Source organism: Ahaetulla prasina, chromosome 1 (assembly GCF_028640845.1).
Source record: "Ahaetulla prasina isolate Xishuangbanna chromosome 1, ASM2864084v1, whole genome shotgun sequence".
Lineage (NCBI taxonomy): Eukaryota > Metazoa > Chordata > Lepidosauria > Squamata > Colubridae > Ahaetulla > Ahaetulla prasina.
In genome coordinates, this window is record NC_080539.1 from 69907183 (window position 1) to 69926660 (window position 19478).

The 19478-nt window shown below is 38.2% G+C and overlaps 1 protein-coding gene across 1 annotated transcript; it reads left to right on the forward strand.

The window, feature by feature from the left end:
- Positions 1–6334: 6334 nt before the first annotated feature.
- SAYSD1 (SAYSVFN motif domain containing 1) lies at positions 6335–10112 on the forward strand. Its single transcript, XM_058163798.1, has 2 exons — positions 6335–6580; positions 9526–10112. The coding sequence occupies exons 1-2, from the start codon at positions 6449–6451 to the stop codon at positions 9859–9861; spliced, it is 468 nt and encodes a 155-aa protein (XP_058019781.1). The 5' UTR covers positions 6335–6448; the 3' UTR covers positions 9862–10112.
- Positions 10113–19478: the final 9366 nt, after the last annotated feature.

A 19478-nucleotide genomic window follows, 5' to 3' on the forward strand; every position in this document is an offset into this window, starting at 1 on the left:
TCTCCTTAGTTCTAGGTTGCTTCTCTCCTTGATTAGTTCCCATCCATTGCTTCTTGTTCTACCCTCAGGTGCTTTGGAGAATAGTTTGACTCCCTCTTCTTTGGGCAACCCCTGAGATATTGGAACACTGCTATCATGTCTCCCCAGTCCTTCTTTTCATTAAACTAGGCATACCGAGTTCCTGCAACCGTTCTTCATATGTTTTAGCCTCCAGTCCCCTAATCATCTTCGTTGCTCTTCTCTGCATTCTTTCTAGAATCTCAACATCCTTTTTACATCGTGGCAACCAAAACTGAATGCAATATTCCAAGTGTGGCCTTACCAAGGCATTATTTTGATAAAGATCTTTTTGATAAATAGTCTATAAAGGTCAAATCATGACATGTTAATATTCATCTAATAAAATTGTCTTTATGAAAAACATATAAATCATTACAGAACTTCTGAATGGAGCAAGAGGAAACATACAAGTTTTTTTTTTAAAAAAAACCGGGAGATTAGGATAAAACTCCAAGTAAATTATAAAAGTTAGAATGATTTTGCAGTAAAATAGGTTTCTTCTAGTGCAATGTTCATAATTCATTTTCAGAATGAATTAGTTCGTTGTGTGTTCAGAGCCAAAGAGGAACATGAAAGGAAATTTTGCTGTGCCAGAATCCAAAGACTGAATGAAAATCCACTTTCCAGAGTTTCCCATGCTTTTGAAAATCAATTCAAATTTTAACATAATAGTTTGCAGATTGCAAATGTGGGACATTTACTCCCCTACAAACATTAATATTCAACATATAATTATGCATTGGCTCAAAATGGTCTCTGCAAAAATTTCCAGACTTTGGACCAATTCAATTTCTAGTTTCAGAATTATGCCTCAGATTTCCAACAAAAGTGAATGAGTAGCCAAATGTTTTGTTATGAAATGCTACTGAAGAGAAACACGTATTTTTGAAAAAGTCTTAACTTTTAAAGTCTGTACAAATTGTCCTAGTCCCTTGGTAGGAATGTGCTCTCCTCAAAATTTTGAAATCGGATATGAAAGGATAAATGTTTTTCCATAATATCTGTTCAGTATGCCAATACAGGCCATCTTCCCATTTGTCCAACTTTTCTAAGAAATCAGAATAACTTTTTCGGTTGCTGTAAAGCACTGTTTCTTAGAACAAAAATAAATCTGATGTGGCAAATGTACCTTAACTTAAAGAAAAGGCAAACTCAGCTTCTTGCTTGCCAAGCATAACTGAGATGCTCACCTTTGCCACCAAAGAGCAATAGTTATTTATAGTAGCCAAGATGAGAAGCCTGAGGCTTTGCTCTCCTCATTTTCTTTCTCTCTCTTGGACATTCTTTCTCTGTCTCCCCATGCCATAAACCTGCAATATGAAGAGGCTGAATATGAAACGCATGTAGCAGAATTGGGCCAGAGGTCTATTAGAATTGAAATACTGTCTTCAGAGCCCATGTTCTACAAAAGCTGATCTCCAGCTTTGCTAATATTAATTGTGGTTACGGGATTTTGTTTTTGTTTTCTTCCAGCCCACAACACTGCATACATCGTCCAGAATAAAATACAGAACTGAAGTATAGTTGGATTTATAAATAAGAAAAGGGCAAGGGTGGGTGGATGCGAGGGGACCCATTTCTGCTTTGTTCCAGAATGCTAGGTGTAATATGTTATCCACATCTCAAGCAGTCCACACACAACTGAAACTTTAAAACAGACTTTAAACCACACATCATATAGTCTAATATTTCAACTCTTCTACTTCTCTGATTTTTGAACTATCATCTGATGAAGCATTTTGGAAAACTCAGATTTTGCACTTTGGTGGTGATATTTAGGTTGTTCTCAATAAAAACATGGAATACTTACACATTTTGGAGTTATTATTTATTACCGTACCATAATATTTCATAGGACTGGGTTGTTTGAAGTAAACTTACCAAATCAATAGAATCATCTGGGGATTTTTTTTTATTTGCTTCATGTTAGCAGAAGTGGGTGCAGGAAAAGGTTTATTATTCCAAATCTGTCAGACCTATGTGACTAATAGGCCTATCAGGAACCTGAAGAAATATACCATGTAACTATCTCATTTTCTTCACTTAAATCTCTACACAAGCAGCATCGTAAACTATGCTTTTTTACACTCCTGAATGATTATTTAATATACTGTTTCATCCAAAAGGATGGAAAACGTTTTTTGAGTTTATGGCACTTTGCACCATTTTGCTTTCTGAAATGAGTCAGAGTACAAATATGTTTTGTGGAATGTCATTGTTTAAACAAATAGTAGTTCAATAATTTTCTTCTTAGTTTTGCCAGATTTAAAAGAATAATATCTGACATTTATTCCTAGCAATAGTAGTAAAAGGCACAGATGTGTAACACTTTCATTACATTATTTTCTCAAAAATGTAACAACTCTTTTATGCTAAAACAATTCCTTTTAAGTGCTGGTATTTCTGATTTCTTGTAGAAAAGAATTGAACGTACAACTTTTTTGTAACCTATAAGTTTTTCTAAAGGGAGATTTCATTACTTCAACTCCTATGAATTCAGAATTGAGAAAGCTAAATGAAGCTGCTATTCATTTATTTCTTTGTATCCTGCCTTTATTATTTTTGCAAATAAGTCAAGGTGGAAACACATCCAACATGTCTTCCTATTTTCCTCACAATTCTGTGAGGTAAGTTGGACTAAGAGAGAATGATTGGCCCAAGTTGTTTTATTAGCACCATTTAAGAATTCAAAATATAGTGGTATACGTGTCACAGAGGAAACAGTTCTTCAATATATTAAATGGATCAGTCTGTTCTGAAGAAAACAAATGAAATTTCCTCACATCATTAATATTATTCCAAAACCATCTTATATCCAAAATAGGGTGGAAGAGCTAACATGTTATCCTCAGAGCTTCAAAGCAGCAGCACTTAAATGGTTTTGTCTTTGACTGGGCTAAAAGCCCACAAAAGCAATACACAAAAGTAAATAAATTGCTTTCTTGAGAAATCGGCTAGCGGAGCATGATGTCAACTGAACCTAACTTAGAGGTTTGTTCAAACTGCTCCAACAGATTAAAAAGCCAGGGAATGAGGCAAACATGAATTTCAAAAATTACTGGTACTTCCATTCTCCCTAGTACTGAAATGAAATGATTAAAAAAGAATGTGATGCCTGTGTCTTAACCAAACATTCAGAAAAAATGGGTCAAAAACATTAATAAAGAGAAAATAAAATATAGAACATGCCTTATAATAAATGAAATAATATTGCTTCTACAAGTAAGTCTTCTATCCATAAACCCGTGGACTTTTTTGAAGGTGACTACAATCACATAGAACAAGAGTGACCCATAGGATATAATATTTGCATTTTGAAAAGGCTTGGACTGGATCAGTGAGGCTCATGGAGAATCAAACTACTAATGGATACTAAAATTAAGGACTATTTTCTATTTTAAATGTTGGCTGCTAGTTCGGGTGAACTGGTAGAGATAAAAACTACCACTTCAGGCGAACCGCTAGTAAAAAAAAAAGAAGCTACCAGTTCATGTAATCTGGTAGTTAAAAAAAGCTACCACTTCCTCTGAACTGGTATTTCCAATGATCAGCTGTGCAGCAAGGTTTAGCTTTGCTAGAAAGCAGGAAATCCTGCTTTCTAGCAAAGCTAAATCATGCGGCGCAGCTGATCCCCCCTCTCGCTTCTACTTACCTTCCCAAGCCTCCTTTTGGTGCGCAGTGGGAATGCGCGGCCAGCAAACTGGTAGCAAACTGGTTCGGATTTCACCACTGGGTTAGGGTTAGGGTCAGGGTTACTGGTCTCCTGTTCAATTTTTTGGGCTTCCCAAATTCATCCAATTGACCACTATGTGACATAGAATGTTGATCTAGATACAGTAAGGCTTTTATTATTTTACCTTCTATAGAGAAAGACAACTTCTAGAATAGAGCATTGTCAGTTTCCAAATTGTCTGCTAATTTCTCAATCAATGGCAAGATAGCAACTTTTATAAAACTCTCCTTTGGAAATTGTTCAGTCATTTGAACAATATACCACATCTAACAAAGAGACAGAGTCCACCTTGCCTTATTTCTACAATTTTATATTTGAGTTTAGTTTAGTTCATGCTAACATTGGCCTTTTGTTCCTGTTAATGTCCTAGCCTATTTTATGTCACCTTCCCCTGTTCCATGTGAATATGGTTGCATTTTGTCAATCCCAAGCTATATGGTATTTTTTTATGCATAGCCCCAGTAGATGCAGAATTGTACACTTTACTTATCTCAAAATCTTCTATCTCTCTTGAATGTCTACCTATTTTGCACATCTGAAGTATATTCATTTACTTTCCAATTAATTCAATTAAGCTTCTATCCAATTATTTTAATGTTACAAAGAAAAGAAAACAGAAATACATAAGAATAACAAATGTATCTTCCAAGGTAGAGACTAAGAACGTAGCATTAAATACTACTTCATTATCAATGGGGTAAATAGTCTAGCCCAGTGATGGTTAACCTTTTTGGTGCAGAATTCCCAAAGCATGCACATGCGCGCATGAATGTACGTGCGCGTGCCAGAACCCCCAAAATGCAATGCAAGCACCCCCCTGCGCATGCAGCCGGTGCATACCGTCAGGCCTGGAAACCATATTAAACTTTAGGTTTCCAGACGCTGCCACATTTTTATCCTGAGGGGAGGAGGGGGGGTTGAGGGGTATGGTAATATTCTTCAAAGGGTCAAGGTCGGATGGTGTTCACGTCTGCAGGAAGAGTGGCAAGAAGTTACTCAAATGAACTGGAAGAACGTGGGACCGTGTGATCATCAGGGGGGTGGGACTATGGGGGTTTGTATAACTGGGGAAACGAATCCGGAACTTCAGTTTTGGGAACTGCACTCATCGTGTGCCAGTCTCCTCATGCTAGTAAAGGACTCTGAGAAAAAGAAAAAATGCCTCTGAGTCTCTTTTACGCAGAAGAGGTATTTCTGGAACCTTGACATTATTCCCAAAACTGAAGTTTAATATGGTTTCCAGGCCTGACAACACATGCATCCCTGTGCATGAGGATCCCCAAGCCTGCACCTCGTCCCCTGTGCCCTGTTTTGGCTTTCAGGTTGGTGCAGAAGGCTTTTCAGGCCCAAAATGGGGCAGCCCCCCCCCCCGTGGGCCTGGAAAGCCTCCTGCACCAACCAGCACCCCCCACGCATGCAAACGCATCCGGCATACGCCCCAGCCTCCATGCATGTACAGCAAAGACCCAAAGACCAACTGGTTGGCGGGAGGCGCATGCACAGTGGAACCGGGCTGGGGCGATGGCTGGTGTGTCTGTAGAGAGGGCTCTGCATGCCACCTATGGCACGTGTGCCATAGGTTACCATCACAGGTCTAGCCTCTTAGAAATCTCTTTCCTGAAGGAAAGGGGAAATGTGGCCGGCCTCAGAAAATTTGGTGCCAAACACTTAAAATCTTAACATTGTTAATGTCCCTTGGGACAATGCCAACAATGCCACGAATGATCAGAACAATCAGAACCGTTGGAAAACAGTTGCTGCCCAATGTGCTCTGCACAGGACTCGATGATGACAATATAAAAGATGGCAAAACTTTGCATTCCAATAATCCATCCTTTATTTTCCTTTTTGTGTGCCTTCAAGCGAGTGTTGATTCCTGGTGACCGCCTGGACAAGTCCTGGCAGGGTTTGTTTGTTTGGTTTTTTTGGCAAGGTTTTTCTAAAGTAGTTTGTCCCTGCTTCCTTCCTAAGGCTGAGAGAAAGTGACTGGCCCACCCAGCTAGCTTTGTCCCTAAGGTAGACTAGAACTCAGGTCTAGTCTGATGCCCTAACCACTACCTCACTACCCTGGATTTCTAACTCACTCTATAATAGGCACACACTTTTGTGCGACGCTGACAACTACTACATAGGAGCTATATCCCCCTAAAGCTTTGTTTTGCTGTTACTATTATTTGCAAGAGAGTTGGAGGGAGGAAAAAAGGACCTCTGCAGACCGCCGTCTTTTTGAAAACTGAACTAGGGTAACCTTAAAGCAGAAAAGCTGGCCGTCCTTGCGCCCCCGGGGAGAGCGCACAAGTAATGCAAGCAAGGCCAGCAGCAGTTTACTCCTGTGTTGTCCCTCTGGGATCAGTCGCAAGATCGCCAAGTTGCTCTTCAAAGGAGAGGCAGAAGCGGCGCAACGCAGCGCCTCCTCCAAGCATTCTGCCTTTCGCTCTCGGGCGGGACGGCAGCGTCCAGCTCGCCAAAAAACAGGCAGCTGGCGGAAGGCCCGTCCCCCTTTCTCCCCTCCGCTGAGCCGCCCAGGGGCGGTCCTCTCCAAGCCGGCCATCCCAGCTGACTCTGCCCGCCTCTTCCGCCGGTGAACCACGGCGAAAGCCGACCGGGCGCTGCAGGCTTTTGGGCAGCGGCAATTGTTCTCCTTGCCTCGGCGGGATGGAGCAGAGGCTGGCCGAGTTCCGGGCGAATCGCCGCGCTTCTAGCTCCCCGACTCGCGTTGCGCCCGCTTCGGGAAACCCTGCCGCCACCGAGACCGGGGACAGGGCCTCAGCCCAGGCTCCGACGGAGGTCGGTGCGGTTCTACGCCCCGAGAACAGTGGTTGCCAAATTCCCCTTTGCTGTTTTTTCCCCCCAGTCCCGCAGACATGGACAACGGAGGCAGGCGCATTTGTCAGCTGCTTCTGTGCCACACATCCCGTCGGAGTTAGTCCTACGATTGCATCTTTTCTGCCTACCTGAAGGGGGCGATGTTGCGTATAGGAAAACTTTTAACGCTAGGCCGGAACCTTGTTCCTCTAGTCTAGGGAATTTTATTTATTTGTCAATCATATATAAGATAACAGGTAAAAGTATAAACATAATTTGGATACGTGAAAAGAGTAAGTAAAAAGGAATATTAGGACAGGGACAGTAGGCACGCAGGTGCACTTATGCACGCCCTCTTACAGTCCTTTTAGGAGTGGGGTGAGGTCAACAGTAGACAGTTTAAAGTTTTGGGGAAGAAACTACAAAGTCAGGTAGTGCATTCCAGGCATTGATCACTCTGTTACTGAAATCGATAATACAGTGCCCTGACTTGTCTATACCCTCCCCCCCCATACCTAAGATCTGCCTTAAAAGTCTCCCGTACCTGGTGCCTGTGTGGACAGATAGTTGATAATGGGCAGGTATACGACTACATATTTTTTGCTGGCCCCTTTTTTCCAGTGCCCCAGTTGTCTTTGATTTTCTGGTGGTCTCTCCATAATTAACCAGGTCTTATTTTTTCAGCATCAATAGAGATCAGCCAGATACTGCCAGCTTTGAAATTGTCTTGCTCTGTGGATTTTTCCAATGCCAGTAAAAAAAAAATGGTGATTGTCCCTGCAAAGGCTCTAGTTGGAAATTGCAACATCAGAGGTCATGAAAACTTGCAATTCTTAATTCTTCAGCATATGCAGATGTACTTGTTTTTCTTGCAAAGGGGCTTCTCATAATTCTGCATTTCATCCAGAGATACAGGAAGAGTTTGATGCTCTTCTTCCCTTATGTATTTTTGTTGGTACAGCTATATTTCATTCATTATATTAGTTATTAAATGTATATCGTTACGGTAAGAAAGAGAGAGACGTTGAGACCATGTGAGAACATCTAGGTTCCATACAGATAGTTCTTATCAGCTGCAGGCTATAATTCTTGCATGTTTTTTAAGGGAAACTGATATAATGCCTACTATGAGGCGTTTTGCCCAGACATCTTAGACGGTCTGATTTTATGTAGCATTTTAGTCTTTTATAGATATTAGGGTCCAAAACAAGCCACTGTATTATACAAAAAATTGTGACGTGTCCAAAATGGTATCTTGCACCATGCTGTCACTCTGCAGGTGATAACTTCTTGGAAAGCAAGTTAGTAAAATTTTAAATCAAAAGTTGTGAAAGGCTTATAGGCACTGATAGTTTACTACTTAATATTGGTGGCTGAAAGAATGTTGCATAGTTAGGGATATAAATTTAGCCTTGTACTTGATTAACACTTGTCTGACAAAAGAGTTCATAGCCACTTAAATAATCCATGGTTATTGAATAGGTATATGAGAATCAGATCTAAGCCTTGTTGTTTTCATTATACTATAATGGTAATACAATATATTTCCTTATAATGAAATGTTACCAATTGATGGTAGTACTATATATTTACTTCTAATGAAATGTTACTAATTAAAATGACTTTTCTTGGTAATCTAGCTTCACTCCAGTACTTCCTATAACACGAGACTGAATTTAATATTTATTCTGCTGTGGAAGAGAAAGAAGTTTTAATCTCAGTTGTAGGGGAAAGTAGTAATTCAATTTAACACTGTGGCCACTATGCAGTTTTAAGAAGTTCTCAGGATTTTTTTTTTATAAGTGCTATTCCAGAGAAATGAACGTGACTATTTTCCAGCAGCATGCGCTCACTTATATGGAATAAATAAATATTGGAAGGAGGGCCTTCTTTTGTTTAATTCCATGCACTGACCTTGTTCCTCCAGCATGTTAAAATTGCGTCAGTGAAGTGATCAGTATATCATGGGAACACCAAAAAGGGGTCAGTTGGCCCAGCCAACTAACTCCTGGGGTTAAAAGTGGAGCCAGTTTTGCATAGGGTAGAATTAAAATCCCACCCACGCAACTATGCTATGAGAACACCAAAACCCAGTCAGTAGCTTATTTTGTTTAATTTTTCAAGAAAAGAAAAATCCAAGCCATCCCTTTACCGAATTCATTGCAAAGGCCTAGCAGCACAGAATACATTTATCAAACGTGAATGATGGTAGCCAACCAAACAACACCTGTTGTGTGGGAGCAGCTAGCAATGGAACAAAATCTTGCTAGTAGTTTTCCAGTGCCAGGACTTGAGGGAATTTTTGGAGCAAAATGAAAGGATTCTGTATGCCACAAATACAGGTTGGAGTGATTTTATTTGGAGAATGCAGTCCTGAAAGTAACCATGGAGGGCTTTATGGGTTGAAACAAGCATTTTAAGTAGTACCCCACAGGCTTTTTGGTAGCCAGTGCAGGCCCTGTAGCATAATATAATGTGCTTCCAATGCTGGGTGCAGGCGAACACAACTAAAGTTCATTGCTAAGTAATACCTATCAATGAGCAAGAAATGATGTTAGGTGTGCTTAAGGCTGGTAACTTGGTTTATATCTAAAAATGTGTAAAGATCTGATTGGCTTGATGGGCAGTAGAAGTCAGTAGTTGTTTGCTGATGATGGCATATGGAAGACTTGCATCTTGGAATATCTAGAAAAACAACTTTACAATATAAAATTGAGTGACCAGTGAAAAAACCAATACACTGAAATGTCTTGATTGTATAGAAACCGAATTAAGGTATATTGGAAAACAATTATTTGAAGGAAGAATGAAAGGATTCAAATCAAGGGCAAAAACTGAGAAAGTTTCAGGTATGTTTTTATTATGCTTTTCAGCAAGGTCATGACGATCCAAATGTATAATCCAGTTATTTTTATTTTATTTCCCAGGAATCCGGTCAAAGATCAGAAAACCACGAGGCCCAAATCATTACATCTCCTCTGCCATGGTGGCTCCATTATGTACTAAAGAATGAACTCTTTCTCAAGTTTCTTCTCTGGTTGGTCCTACTTGGACTGTTTGTGGAACTGGAGTTTGGTTTGCCATATTTTGTCCTGTCTATGTTTTATTGGATCTATGTAGGAACTCGTGGGCCTAGGGAAAGGCAGCCTGGAGAAAAAAGTGCATATTCTGTATTTAATCCTGGCTGTGAAGCTATCCAAGGAACTCTCACAGCAGAACAGTTTGAGAGGGAATTACAGTATCGACCTTTAATTGAGAGATAAATAGGACTCAGATTCATTATTGTATGCCTAACCTGCTCATGAATTACAGAGAATAATTTGTCTCTTCAATTTCTTGTGATATTCTGCAACATTTTTTTTATTTTTAAAAAACATTGAAGATGTGAATTCTGTTTCTAGTGTTAAGAGAAAGGATGGCTATGTAAAGACGTAGTCAGACATCCATTGTTAAACTTTTTGAACACCTGATAGATAAATAAAATGAAGAAAAACTTATCCAAATAGTTGTTTGAAGGTTTCTAATGAGAAGCAGGCTTGGAAATAATGGGATACCTATAGCTGTTTGTGTATTGGAGAACCCAAAAATTGCAAAAATGTTGCCTGCTCCATTTTCTCACAAAGCAGCTTCGGAATATTCAACACACTTTCTTTGACTTTGAAGAAGAGGGTTTAATCCAGACTAGTTCACAAATTATGAAACTACATGACTTCAGTAGGTTTATTTCACATTTATTTTAGTGTTTTACCATCTATAGTATCTTTTGAAATAAGTAAGAAGTAACAAGAATATTTTACACATTGATCTTTGCAAAGGAACTGGTTTCTGATTTAATCTGAATGTTGCCTATATTTGACAACAATGGAGTTTTTCTGCGATAGGGTAGCAGCCCAATATAGAAATTCTTCATTTGTACTTGTCTCATTGATAGGATAGAGACCTTTGTATATCGTGTATAATTTTCAATCAGCCTAGATTATTTTTGAAATTCAGCAAGTTTAACCAAAACCAAGTGTGTAGTTCTGACATTTAATGTTATTCTAATCAGTAGCTATACATGACCAAACTTTTTTTTCTAAGGCTATTGAGATCCCCTGTTCTAAAGGCATTCTTTTCGTAAGTGGTATGAGCATCCTTTTCACACATAAGCAGGCTAAGCCTTAAATATACCAAATAAATGTGGATCAGCTTACAAGTAGTCCTGTACCTATCATTATTTGTTCAGTGATCAAAGTTATGATCCTGCTGAATGAATCTCTGGTCCTCAAAGTTCTGGCCATCCCAGCAACCTCACAATCATGCGACTGTGATCTGACACAACTGGTTGCTCAGTACTCTGGGAATTTGCAAACTTCCCTGCTAGCTTGTCTATTAATCTCTTTGTTTCCTTCACTACCTAACAGCAGACACTTACCTGCTTGCTGGCCTGGGACTTAACATGTTGTTGCTGGCTTCCCCACTGACTGTGAGAAGCTGGCAGGAAATTGCCTCACATAAGGACCATGGGGTTCAGTTAATGGCAGCAACCTGGACTGCAGGGATTGCTGTTGCTAAGCAACGTGGATGCGCGTTATGATTGCATTGCTTAGTGATATAATTTACCATTGTCAAGAACTACCTAGAATTTGGATTTGTTTGTTTGTGCTTTTGAATCTGTCATGATTTCTGGTGACTATATGGATAAGGCCATGCAGTTTTCTTGGCAAGATTTCAGAAGTGGTTTGCCATTTCCTGCTTTCGAGGTTGATAGAAAGCCCAAGTCATCCAGCTGTTTTGGGTTTTTTTAACCTAAGGTAGGATTCGAACTCATGGTGTCCGTTTTTTTAGTCTCAGGCCCTTAACTACTATAACCACTCTTAATTTAGATAAAACTTAATAATAAAATGCAACACCAGTTTTCTTTGTAGATTTGCAAATATAAATCTTGAGCAACAGTTCAAAATCAGGGGCCTTTAAGCTGCTATCGGCTGTGAGGTACAGGACCATACAAGGGCAGTACTAAAAAAAATCTGCATTGGTTATTAGTTGCTTACTAGTAACGAATGTTAAGATTGACCAATAAAATCCTAAACGGCTTAAAGTTTTAAGAGATGCCTTCTGCATTGCCCGCCCCCCAAGAATATGCGGTGTTTGAGGTTGTGTTTGTCTCCTTTTCTCACATTTTTTGACAGTCTGTATAGACTTATAGTTTACATATTGTCTAAACACCTGAGAATAGGGATCAAACACAAACATATACTTTGCCAGGCTTTTAATTGCCCATTTATACTTTTAATTTTTTATGTTTTCAATTTTATTGGTTACCTTCAGTATTCACTGCGGCAGAATGGCAGGGTGACAGTCCAGTCCAGTCCAATCAAATCAAATACTACAGGAGGTGGCAATGTAGCCATTTCGCTATTTGTTCCAAATTTGTTCAGTCACCTCAGCTTACTCATTCATTCATCACTTCTTGTGTCACAAATTATGTTCTTTGTGTAGTGTGTGAAGTGTTTCCTTGTTTCCCAATCTCTCTTCCATTTGCAGTTCTATGAATTGCACTGTAGACCCAAATTGTTTTTTCCTAGTTCCTTGGCCATTTCTTGTATAATTGTATTGCGTTTATATAATTTCCTTATTTTTTCTCATAAGCAGAATAATATCTGTTGGTTAAAACTTTGAAAGAACTTAGTAATTAAGGTAGCTGCATTTTCTATCCTTCTGTTTGCTTGATAAGTGAAAACCTATTTTGCCTCAGTTTACTCAGTCTAAATGTTAAAGTACTTGATTGCTTTAACAAATGATTTTGCATTGATTCCCTTTCCAATCTTCTGATACAGAAGCCATTCTTTCATCCACATTAGAGCATATTTCTTATTTTAATTCTTCAAAAACTCTTGGTAGCATAAATATGATTTCCTAATGCAAATTAGTCAATCGGATCTAGAAATTAATCATTTTCTGAAGTCCATTATGTCTGTATTGAGTTTCCATAGCAACTTTCCATTACATATATATTAAATTTGATAGCACAGTACTTGCTTTTTTTGTTCTGATGAGAACATTTAGTTCATCAACAAAATCAGTCTGAAATAGCAGCTTTCTTTCGATGAACAATAGCTCTTTAGAAAAACTCCATTTTATTTCTGCTTGTTAAGCTCCTTTTTAAATATAAATCCAATGTTAAGAGGAAGAATAATCAGAGCTATAATCTATGGAAAGGTTTACATGACATAACACAACCCTTAGGTTTATATTTTGGGTGGATTTACAGGTTTGATTTAGAATTCATTGATGTTCTCGGTTTTGAACATTTTGAGTTAAATATCCTATTTTTAACAAACCCCTCAAAATATTCTGCCATAATTTACATTATTTAAATTATAGCAATAAAAAAATAAGCAGAAAAAAATATTGTAAAAGAGCAGATATGGTGCTTTTCATTGGTATAATTGACATTTCAGGTCAAATTTCTAGATCAGGGGTCTCCAACCTTGGCAACTTTAAACCTGGAGGACTTCAACTCCCAGAATTCCCAGAATCTGAGAGTTGAAGTCCGCCAGGCTTAAAGTTGCCAAGATTGGAGACCCCTGTTCTAGATAATGTCCCCATATTAATGTTAAATGTAGCCTACAAATAGGCAAAAGTATCTTCAAAAGAAATTATGGTACATTTGATGAAGCAAATGAGATATGTAGCAGTGGTCTATATGTTTGTAAACCAAAAAAATATCTGTATATCAGGGTTTGCTTATGGAAAGCCAGAAAATTAAATATTGAATATGAGTTGCTGCAGTAATTTAAACCATTGGATCAGTGGAGGTATTCACCTGGTTCTATCCGGTTCGGGTGAACCGGTAGGGCGGCTGCGGGAGGCTCTGCCCACCCGCCCAGATGTCATAACATCCCATTTTTGATGCACTGTGCATGCTCCCATTTGCGAACTGGTAGCGAAGCTAAGTGAATACCACCCCTGCATTGGATTGAGACCTGATTAAGTCAAATTTAAATGTAATCTTATGAAACAATTATCCAAATTCAGAGATAGATATGGATGACCCATTTCTAATATTCAGTAGCCAAAATTATAATCTGGCATTAAAATTGCAGGTTTAAAATATTGTTTAATTTTCTTGTTGAATTAATAATGCGTCTAAGTAACTTACACTGGATTATGTGTGTGTCTCTTGAAAGTACAGAAGAGGAATTATATTTTGTTAATAACAAAGCCATAACAAAGCAAGATGTCAGCTAATAAACAGACTAAAATTATATTTAATTTTACAGAGATGGGCCAGCATGAAAAGCACAGGGAGCTTTGTTTAGCAGCATCTATGACAGGGGTCTTCAACCTTGGTCCCTTTAAGACTTGTGGACTTCAAGTCCCAGCTTTGCTGGCTGAGGGACTCTGGGAGTTGAAGTCCACAAGTCTTAAAGGAACCAAGGTTGGAGACCCCTGATCTATGAGAAATGGATACCAACTTCTAATGAGTAAAAAAAAAAGTGGGGGAGACAGAATTAAATAGGGTATGGCAAGAAGCCTAATAGTATTGCTGATTACCTGACTTCTGATATTTTACTATAACATGTAAGGTTAATCCTGCCAACCTCATAGCATAAAACTACTATCCTAATTTTAAATTTTTGGACATTTATTCCAACCATTTACTTAACTCAGTAGCTGGATTCAATGCTTGATGTTTTACACATTATTTCTTCACTTTTTTTTAAAAAAAAAGATTTTTATATTGCTTAGCTGAAAACAGTCATATCAACAGTTTGAAATCTCAAATACAAAGTCCCCACTCCATCCCAAGGAAAAGAGACAGACAGAACATGTATGAATGGGACTAATTTTTCAGAATATTTTATAAGTATTTTTAAAAATTTTAAAGTACATGCAATATTGAACACTTTCTAAACATGAATCAGAGCAGTAATAGTAGAAACAAGGCATTCACTCATTTTTATTAATCCTGAATATATCTTTAGATCCATCTGCAGTACAAGCAAATACTTCGTTCCATATCTCAGAAGCTGCAGTATTTGTATGTATAACTATCAAATACAACTTTACTATTCATATATCTTGAAATAGAGTCACAGTGCGTAAACAGGTTGCTGGTGCCTTTAGTTGTTCAATGCATATAAACGAGCACTCATACAATACAGTACATATTCTGAAACAAAGACATTTCGGATACAGATTAATGCATATATTCCCTTTCTTATACCCATCTACCCTAATCTGGTGAGGAATATTTTAAATAGATTGCTTGCAATCCCAAACATATATCTTATTTCCCAATATTTCTACAGCTTCATAGGAGAAATAAAAGAAAATCTTGCCCCCCCCCGAGCTAAATCAAGTTATTGGAAAAGTTGCTAGCCACATTTAGAGGGTACTAGGCAACCTGTGGACCACTTTTGGTCATCATTTCTAAGACATTTCCTTACTGAAACAGAGAAACAGAATAATACTAGCAGGCAAAAAAGAAGTGGAATGACTTCCAACTTCTTGTTGGCTTTCCCACTGAGTTTCTGGAACACTGGCAGGAAGTGTCAGAAAACCTTCCTTCCTTCTTAACATTCCTATAACTTCCCTATTTATTTTGTTTCTGGGAAGCTTGCAGGAAGAAATTCAGTAGGGAATCCAGCAGGAACTTGCAAGTCCAGGACCAGCAGGCAGGTAAGTGAATGCTGCTGGGTGGGGAAGGGAATGAGGAGGTGCAGTATAAGCCAGGGAGGGCACATGGGTACTGAAGGATTAGGAAGGATGCACAAGAGGTGCTGCACAGGTTGTGAGGGTGCATAGAACTGCAGTGTGGGAATATGTGCAGGAGTGTATGAATATGTGTAGGGGTGTATGAATGTGGCATGGGTCAGGGAGAGAGTACAAGAGGAAGTGTGGGTTGGGGAGGACACTCAGAATACACAAATGGTTTGCACTGCATGAGCACAAAGGAGCTGAGGAGATTGCGTAGATAGGTAAGATCTGAGCAACATGTGAATTTCCCTGCTGGCTTCTCCATTGTCTTGTTGGAAGCCACCAGGGAGCATTGGCAATGAGGATCATGTGACCCTGGCTGATCGTGGCAGTACTGAAGCAGCAGCTGAAGTGGTCACAACGTACACGAATTTCATCCCCACAGGAGTAATGAGTCCCTGGATTCTGTAAATTTACCCATTTGAGTACCTTGGTTCAATAATTGTTGCCTTATGATGCATCATTTTACCCAACTGAAGGCTACAAACAGACAAAGAGTTTTAATAGCAATAATTATCTTCAACAAATGAAAAACAGCGAACACCAAGAGAAGAAAATGCTTGAGCCATATAGAAGAGCTACACATTTTTAATAGCATTTTTCCTTCTAAATGTAAATTACTTGGAAAAGGTCTCTCCAGGTTAGGCGTATATGATTAGACAGATACAGGATTCCTAGACAAGGCTCCCTTTGGAATCTGCTTTGATGCTGACAGGTGTCCATCAGGTTTTCCTTGGGCCCTCTTACATTAACCCAGGCCAGCATGGTTTGTATTATCTATTGGGAGAGCCCAATTTGGGATTTGCAAATGGTGATCAGATCTTAACTGAAATGGTGAGAAAAACAGATGAGTGAATAAACAATCTTCCATGCGAATCTCAATCATGTTTAATTTTCATTCAGAAATATACTTGCTATTCACCAATTCAATGCATGTTTTTTCATTGATCTATAATAGTTTCTTTAGGTTGAAGAAAATATTTGGAGGGGCACTTTGCTTCATGGGCAACTCTGGTGGATGCTTAGAAGATCAGGAGAAGTCAAATCTTTGAGACACATAACTATCTTGATGCTCCATAACAATGGATTAATGGGAGCTTCATGAATTGCAGTGCTGTGAATTGCACAAACAGGCAGTTCTTACTTAATGAGAGTAATTGGAACCAGCAATTCCATCACTAAGTGACACAATAGTAAAGCATAATGTCATGTGTCCATACTGACTTATGGCAATTGTGGCAGTTCCAGTCGCTGTTTTTAAATGAATCCCATGCAATTATTAGGTGCACTGTCATGTGATCATCTTTTGCAACCTTTTGCTGGCTTCCCCACTGATTTTGCTTGTCAGAAGTCAGCAATGGTCGCAAATGGTGATCACTTGAACATGGTGATGCTGTGGTAGCTTTATGATGACCAGTCTTAAGTCTCCTCATTCAGCATAGTTGTAATTTTGAATGGTTAAGCAAGGACTATAAGCACTAAAAGAAACCGTTTTACGACCCTGTAATCCCTTAATTTGGGGTAGAGTTTGGGCGACTGGATGGAGCTGAGTGTTTATTGGCTAGATATCTTTTCTGACATCCGCTGCTCCCTAGGATTGAACTCTCCACCTTCTGAGTGGAAGATGAGAGTCTTCACCACTAGGCCACCATGTCGCTTCCCCTTAATATTCCAAAGGTGCTTTTTCAAGAGGCAACTGGGCTTTCTGGATGACTGAGAATCTCCATAGACATTGCGCTTGTCCATTAAGTATCACTGAAGAATATAAAATGTGAATTTTTAAGTCAGTGTGACATCACAGTAAAGATGTTGAGCTAGTATCAGGAAGATACAGATTCATGTCCACCCTCTGTTTTAGAAGCTCATCAGGAGACATTAAGTCAGTTTTGCCTCAGCACAACCTACCTCACAGGGTTACCGGTACTGAAATTGGAGAAGAAAATAATATGCATATTTCCTTGAACTGCTGGATAAACATTTGGGACACAAAATTAAAAAAATAGTTTTACTCCCCAAATAGTCTTAGAAAACTAATATTCAACTATCCCAATGCATTTTAAAACTCAATTTAAATGTTAAAATTAAAGTGCTTTGGAAGATTCCCCCACTGATAAATATTTCTGAAAATACTGAATTATTTTCCACATCTCTTTTGTAGTTTGCACTAATTAGGATCTTATATATCTAGAATTTTAAAATCTGGTGTTTTAATTAGGTATTATACAATGGGACATTTTTCTTCAGTTCTGCAATCTCCATTTTCCTAATAGTGCTATTTTAGCCGCTAAATCCCATAGCAATTTAACAGACTTTAGTCACAGGAAGAAACAAATGACTAGGTTCACTTACAACACAATTTTACTTATGAGAAGGCATGTATGTAATATGACCAGTTTATCTTGGTGGTAAACCTGGACTACATTATATATCACAGCTGGTGGCTGACTTTAGAAGCATTGTGATATTGTACCCCTTCTCTAAAAACATAGTGACTTATAAGACTGAGTGAAGTCTTTCATCCTACAGTCTCACTTTCAAAATCTGTCAAAAAATTGCACAAATAATACTTTTAAATAGCAATTATATCTACCTATAAAACTCTGACAATGAGTATAATGAATTATACAAAGTATAATTGGAGAAAAATAGGCAAATACAATTTTTAAGGTTCATGAATTATAAACAGTCAGTGGCTAATCAGTTACATATCCACCTATAACTGAAAATTACACTTACATTTCTGTTTACTTGGGAACAAGCCTCAAAAATTCTTATCATTGAACAGAGAACTATAGAGCTGCATTGTAAATTTGAGTCAATCACTGTTGCAGTGTTTGAAGTAGTGACTTTCCAAAGAGCTTGGTAGAATCTATTGTATCTGTTCCTAAAAGTGAGTGCACAGCTCCACATTTCATACTTTGAAGCCAAAGGAACTTTAGATTCCACCTGACTTCAAGTTTTGAAGGTAGATTTTGTGTGGTCACTGTTGCAGTGTTTGAAGTTATCTTGGACACAATGGTTCTAATGACTTCATCTATTTGTAAGTCACACAAATCATGGACAGGGGCTCTAACAGAGGTTTAACATAGCTGTCACATGGGGAAAGTCTTGTATATAGCATTCGTAGAGAAGCATTTTGCAATTAGAAATTACAGTTGTGGGATTGGACTATAGTAACAAAGTATTGAAGGCAATAGTTCTTCCAACAGACATGGGGATACAGGAGTGAGGTGCAGCCAGCGCAATGGTTATACTGAGTTGATGAAAGTGCTTATGAACTTTTTGTATTCTATGATGGGGTTTTAGATGCTTTTTTGTTCTTAAATTGCAGTATTGTTCTTTTTATAGTTTTATATTTGTTTGTCTCATAATATCTCTCTCTCTCTCTCTCTCTCTGTGCGTGTGTGTAAATGTATACCAAAAATATCTTGTTCATACCCTATTACACACTACAGTGGTTGAAATTTGAATAATGATCTATTAAACTTTAAGAAATCCAGGATCAGAATGGCTACAAACATTACTATTGCCATATTCTATTTGCCATATTCTGTTTTAATCCAATAGCATCTATTTTCTGTCTTTTAAAAAAAATTCAAACAACACTGGCACAAAACAAATTCAGGTTTGAACTGTTTTTCAAATTAGCACCAGTACCCATCTTTTTATTCTGATGAATGTTTTAGGAATTATTGACACCTTGAAATGAATTTACTAATAGGAGAATAAGGAATTTATATAGTTTTAATTCATTCCAACTGAGGAGTCCACTTAATTACTAAGATTCTGAAGATTTCTCGGCAGCATGAATGCCAGCTATCTCTCCTATTGGATTGTGAGCTGACCAAAGTGCTGAAATTATAGCTCCAAAATCAACTTACTCAAATCATGTTTCCAGAAGACAGAAAAAAAAGCTATGGTCATATATATCTATAATGTGCTGAAAGTTTATGACCAAGATGTCTGAGCAAAAAGAGGCAGTTTTCACACGTATACCTTCTACGTTTCAGCATAATAAAATATAGCATTTCTGTTTATTCTTACAGGGACAGTAACATAATCCACTTAAAAATACATACAATACAATAAGCTACTAATTACTTTGGTTCATACTAGCATTTATGCAGCTTTCTGA

Coding starts and splice junctions, on each gene's coding strand:
- SAYSD1 (XM_058163798.1), top strand. CDS start 6,449: ATGGAGCAGAGGCTGGCCGAGTTCCGGGCGAATCGCCGCGCTTCTAGC. Junction 6,581..9,525: donor CAGCCCAGGCTCCGACGGAG/GTCGGTGCGGTT, acceptor TTTATTTCCCAG/GAATCCGGTCAAAGATCAGA.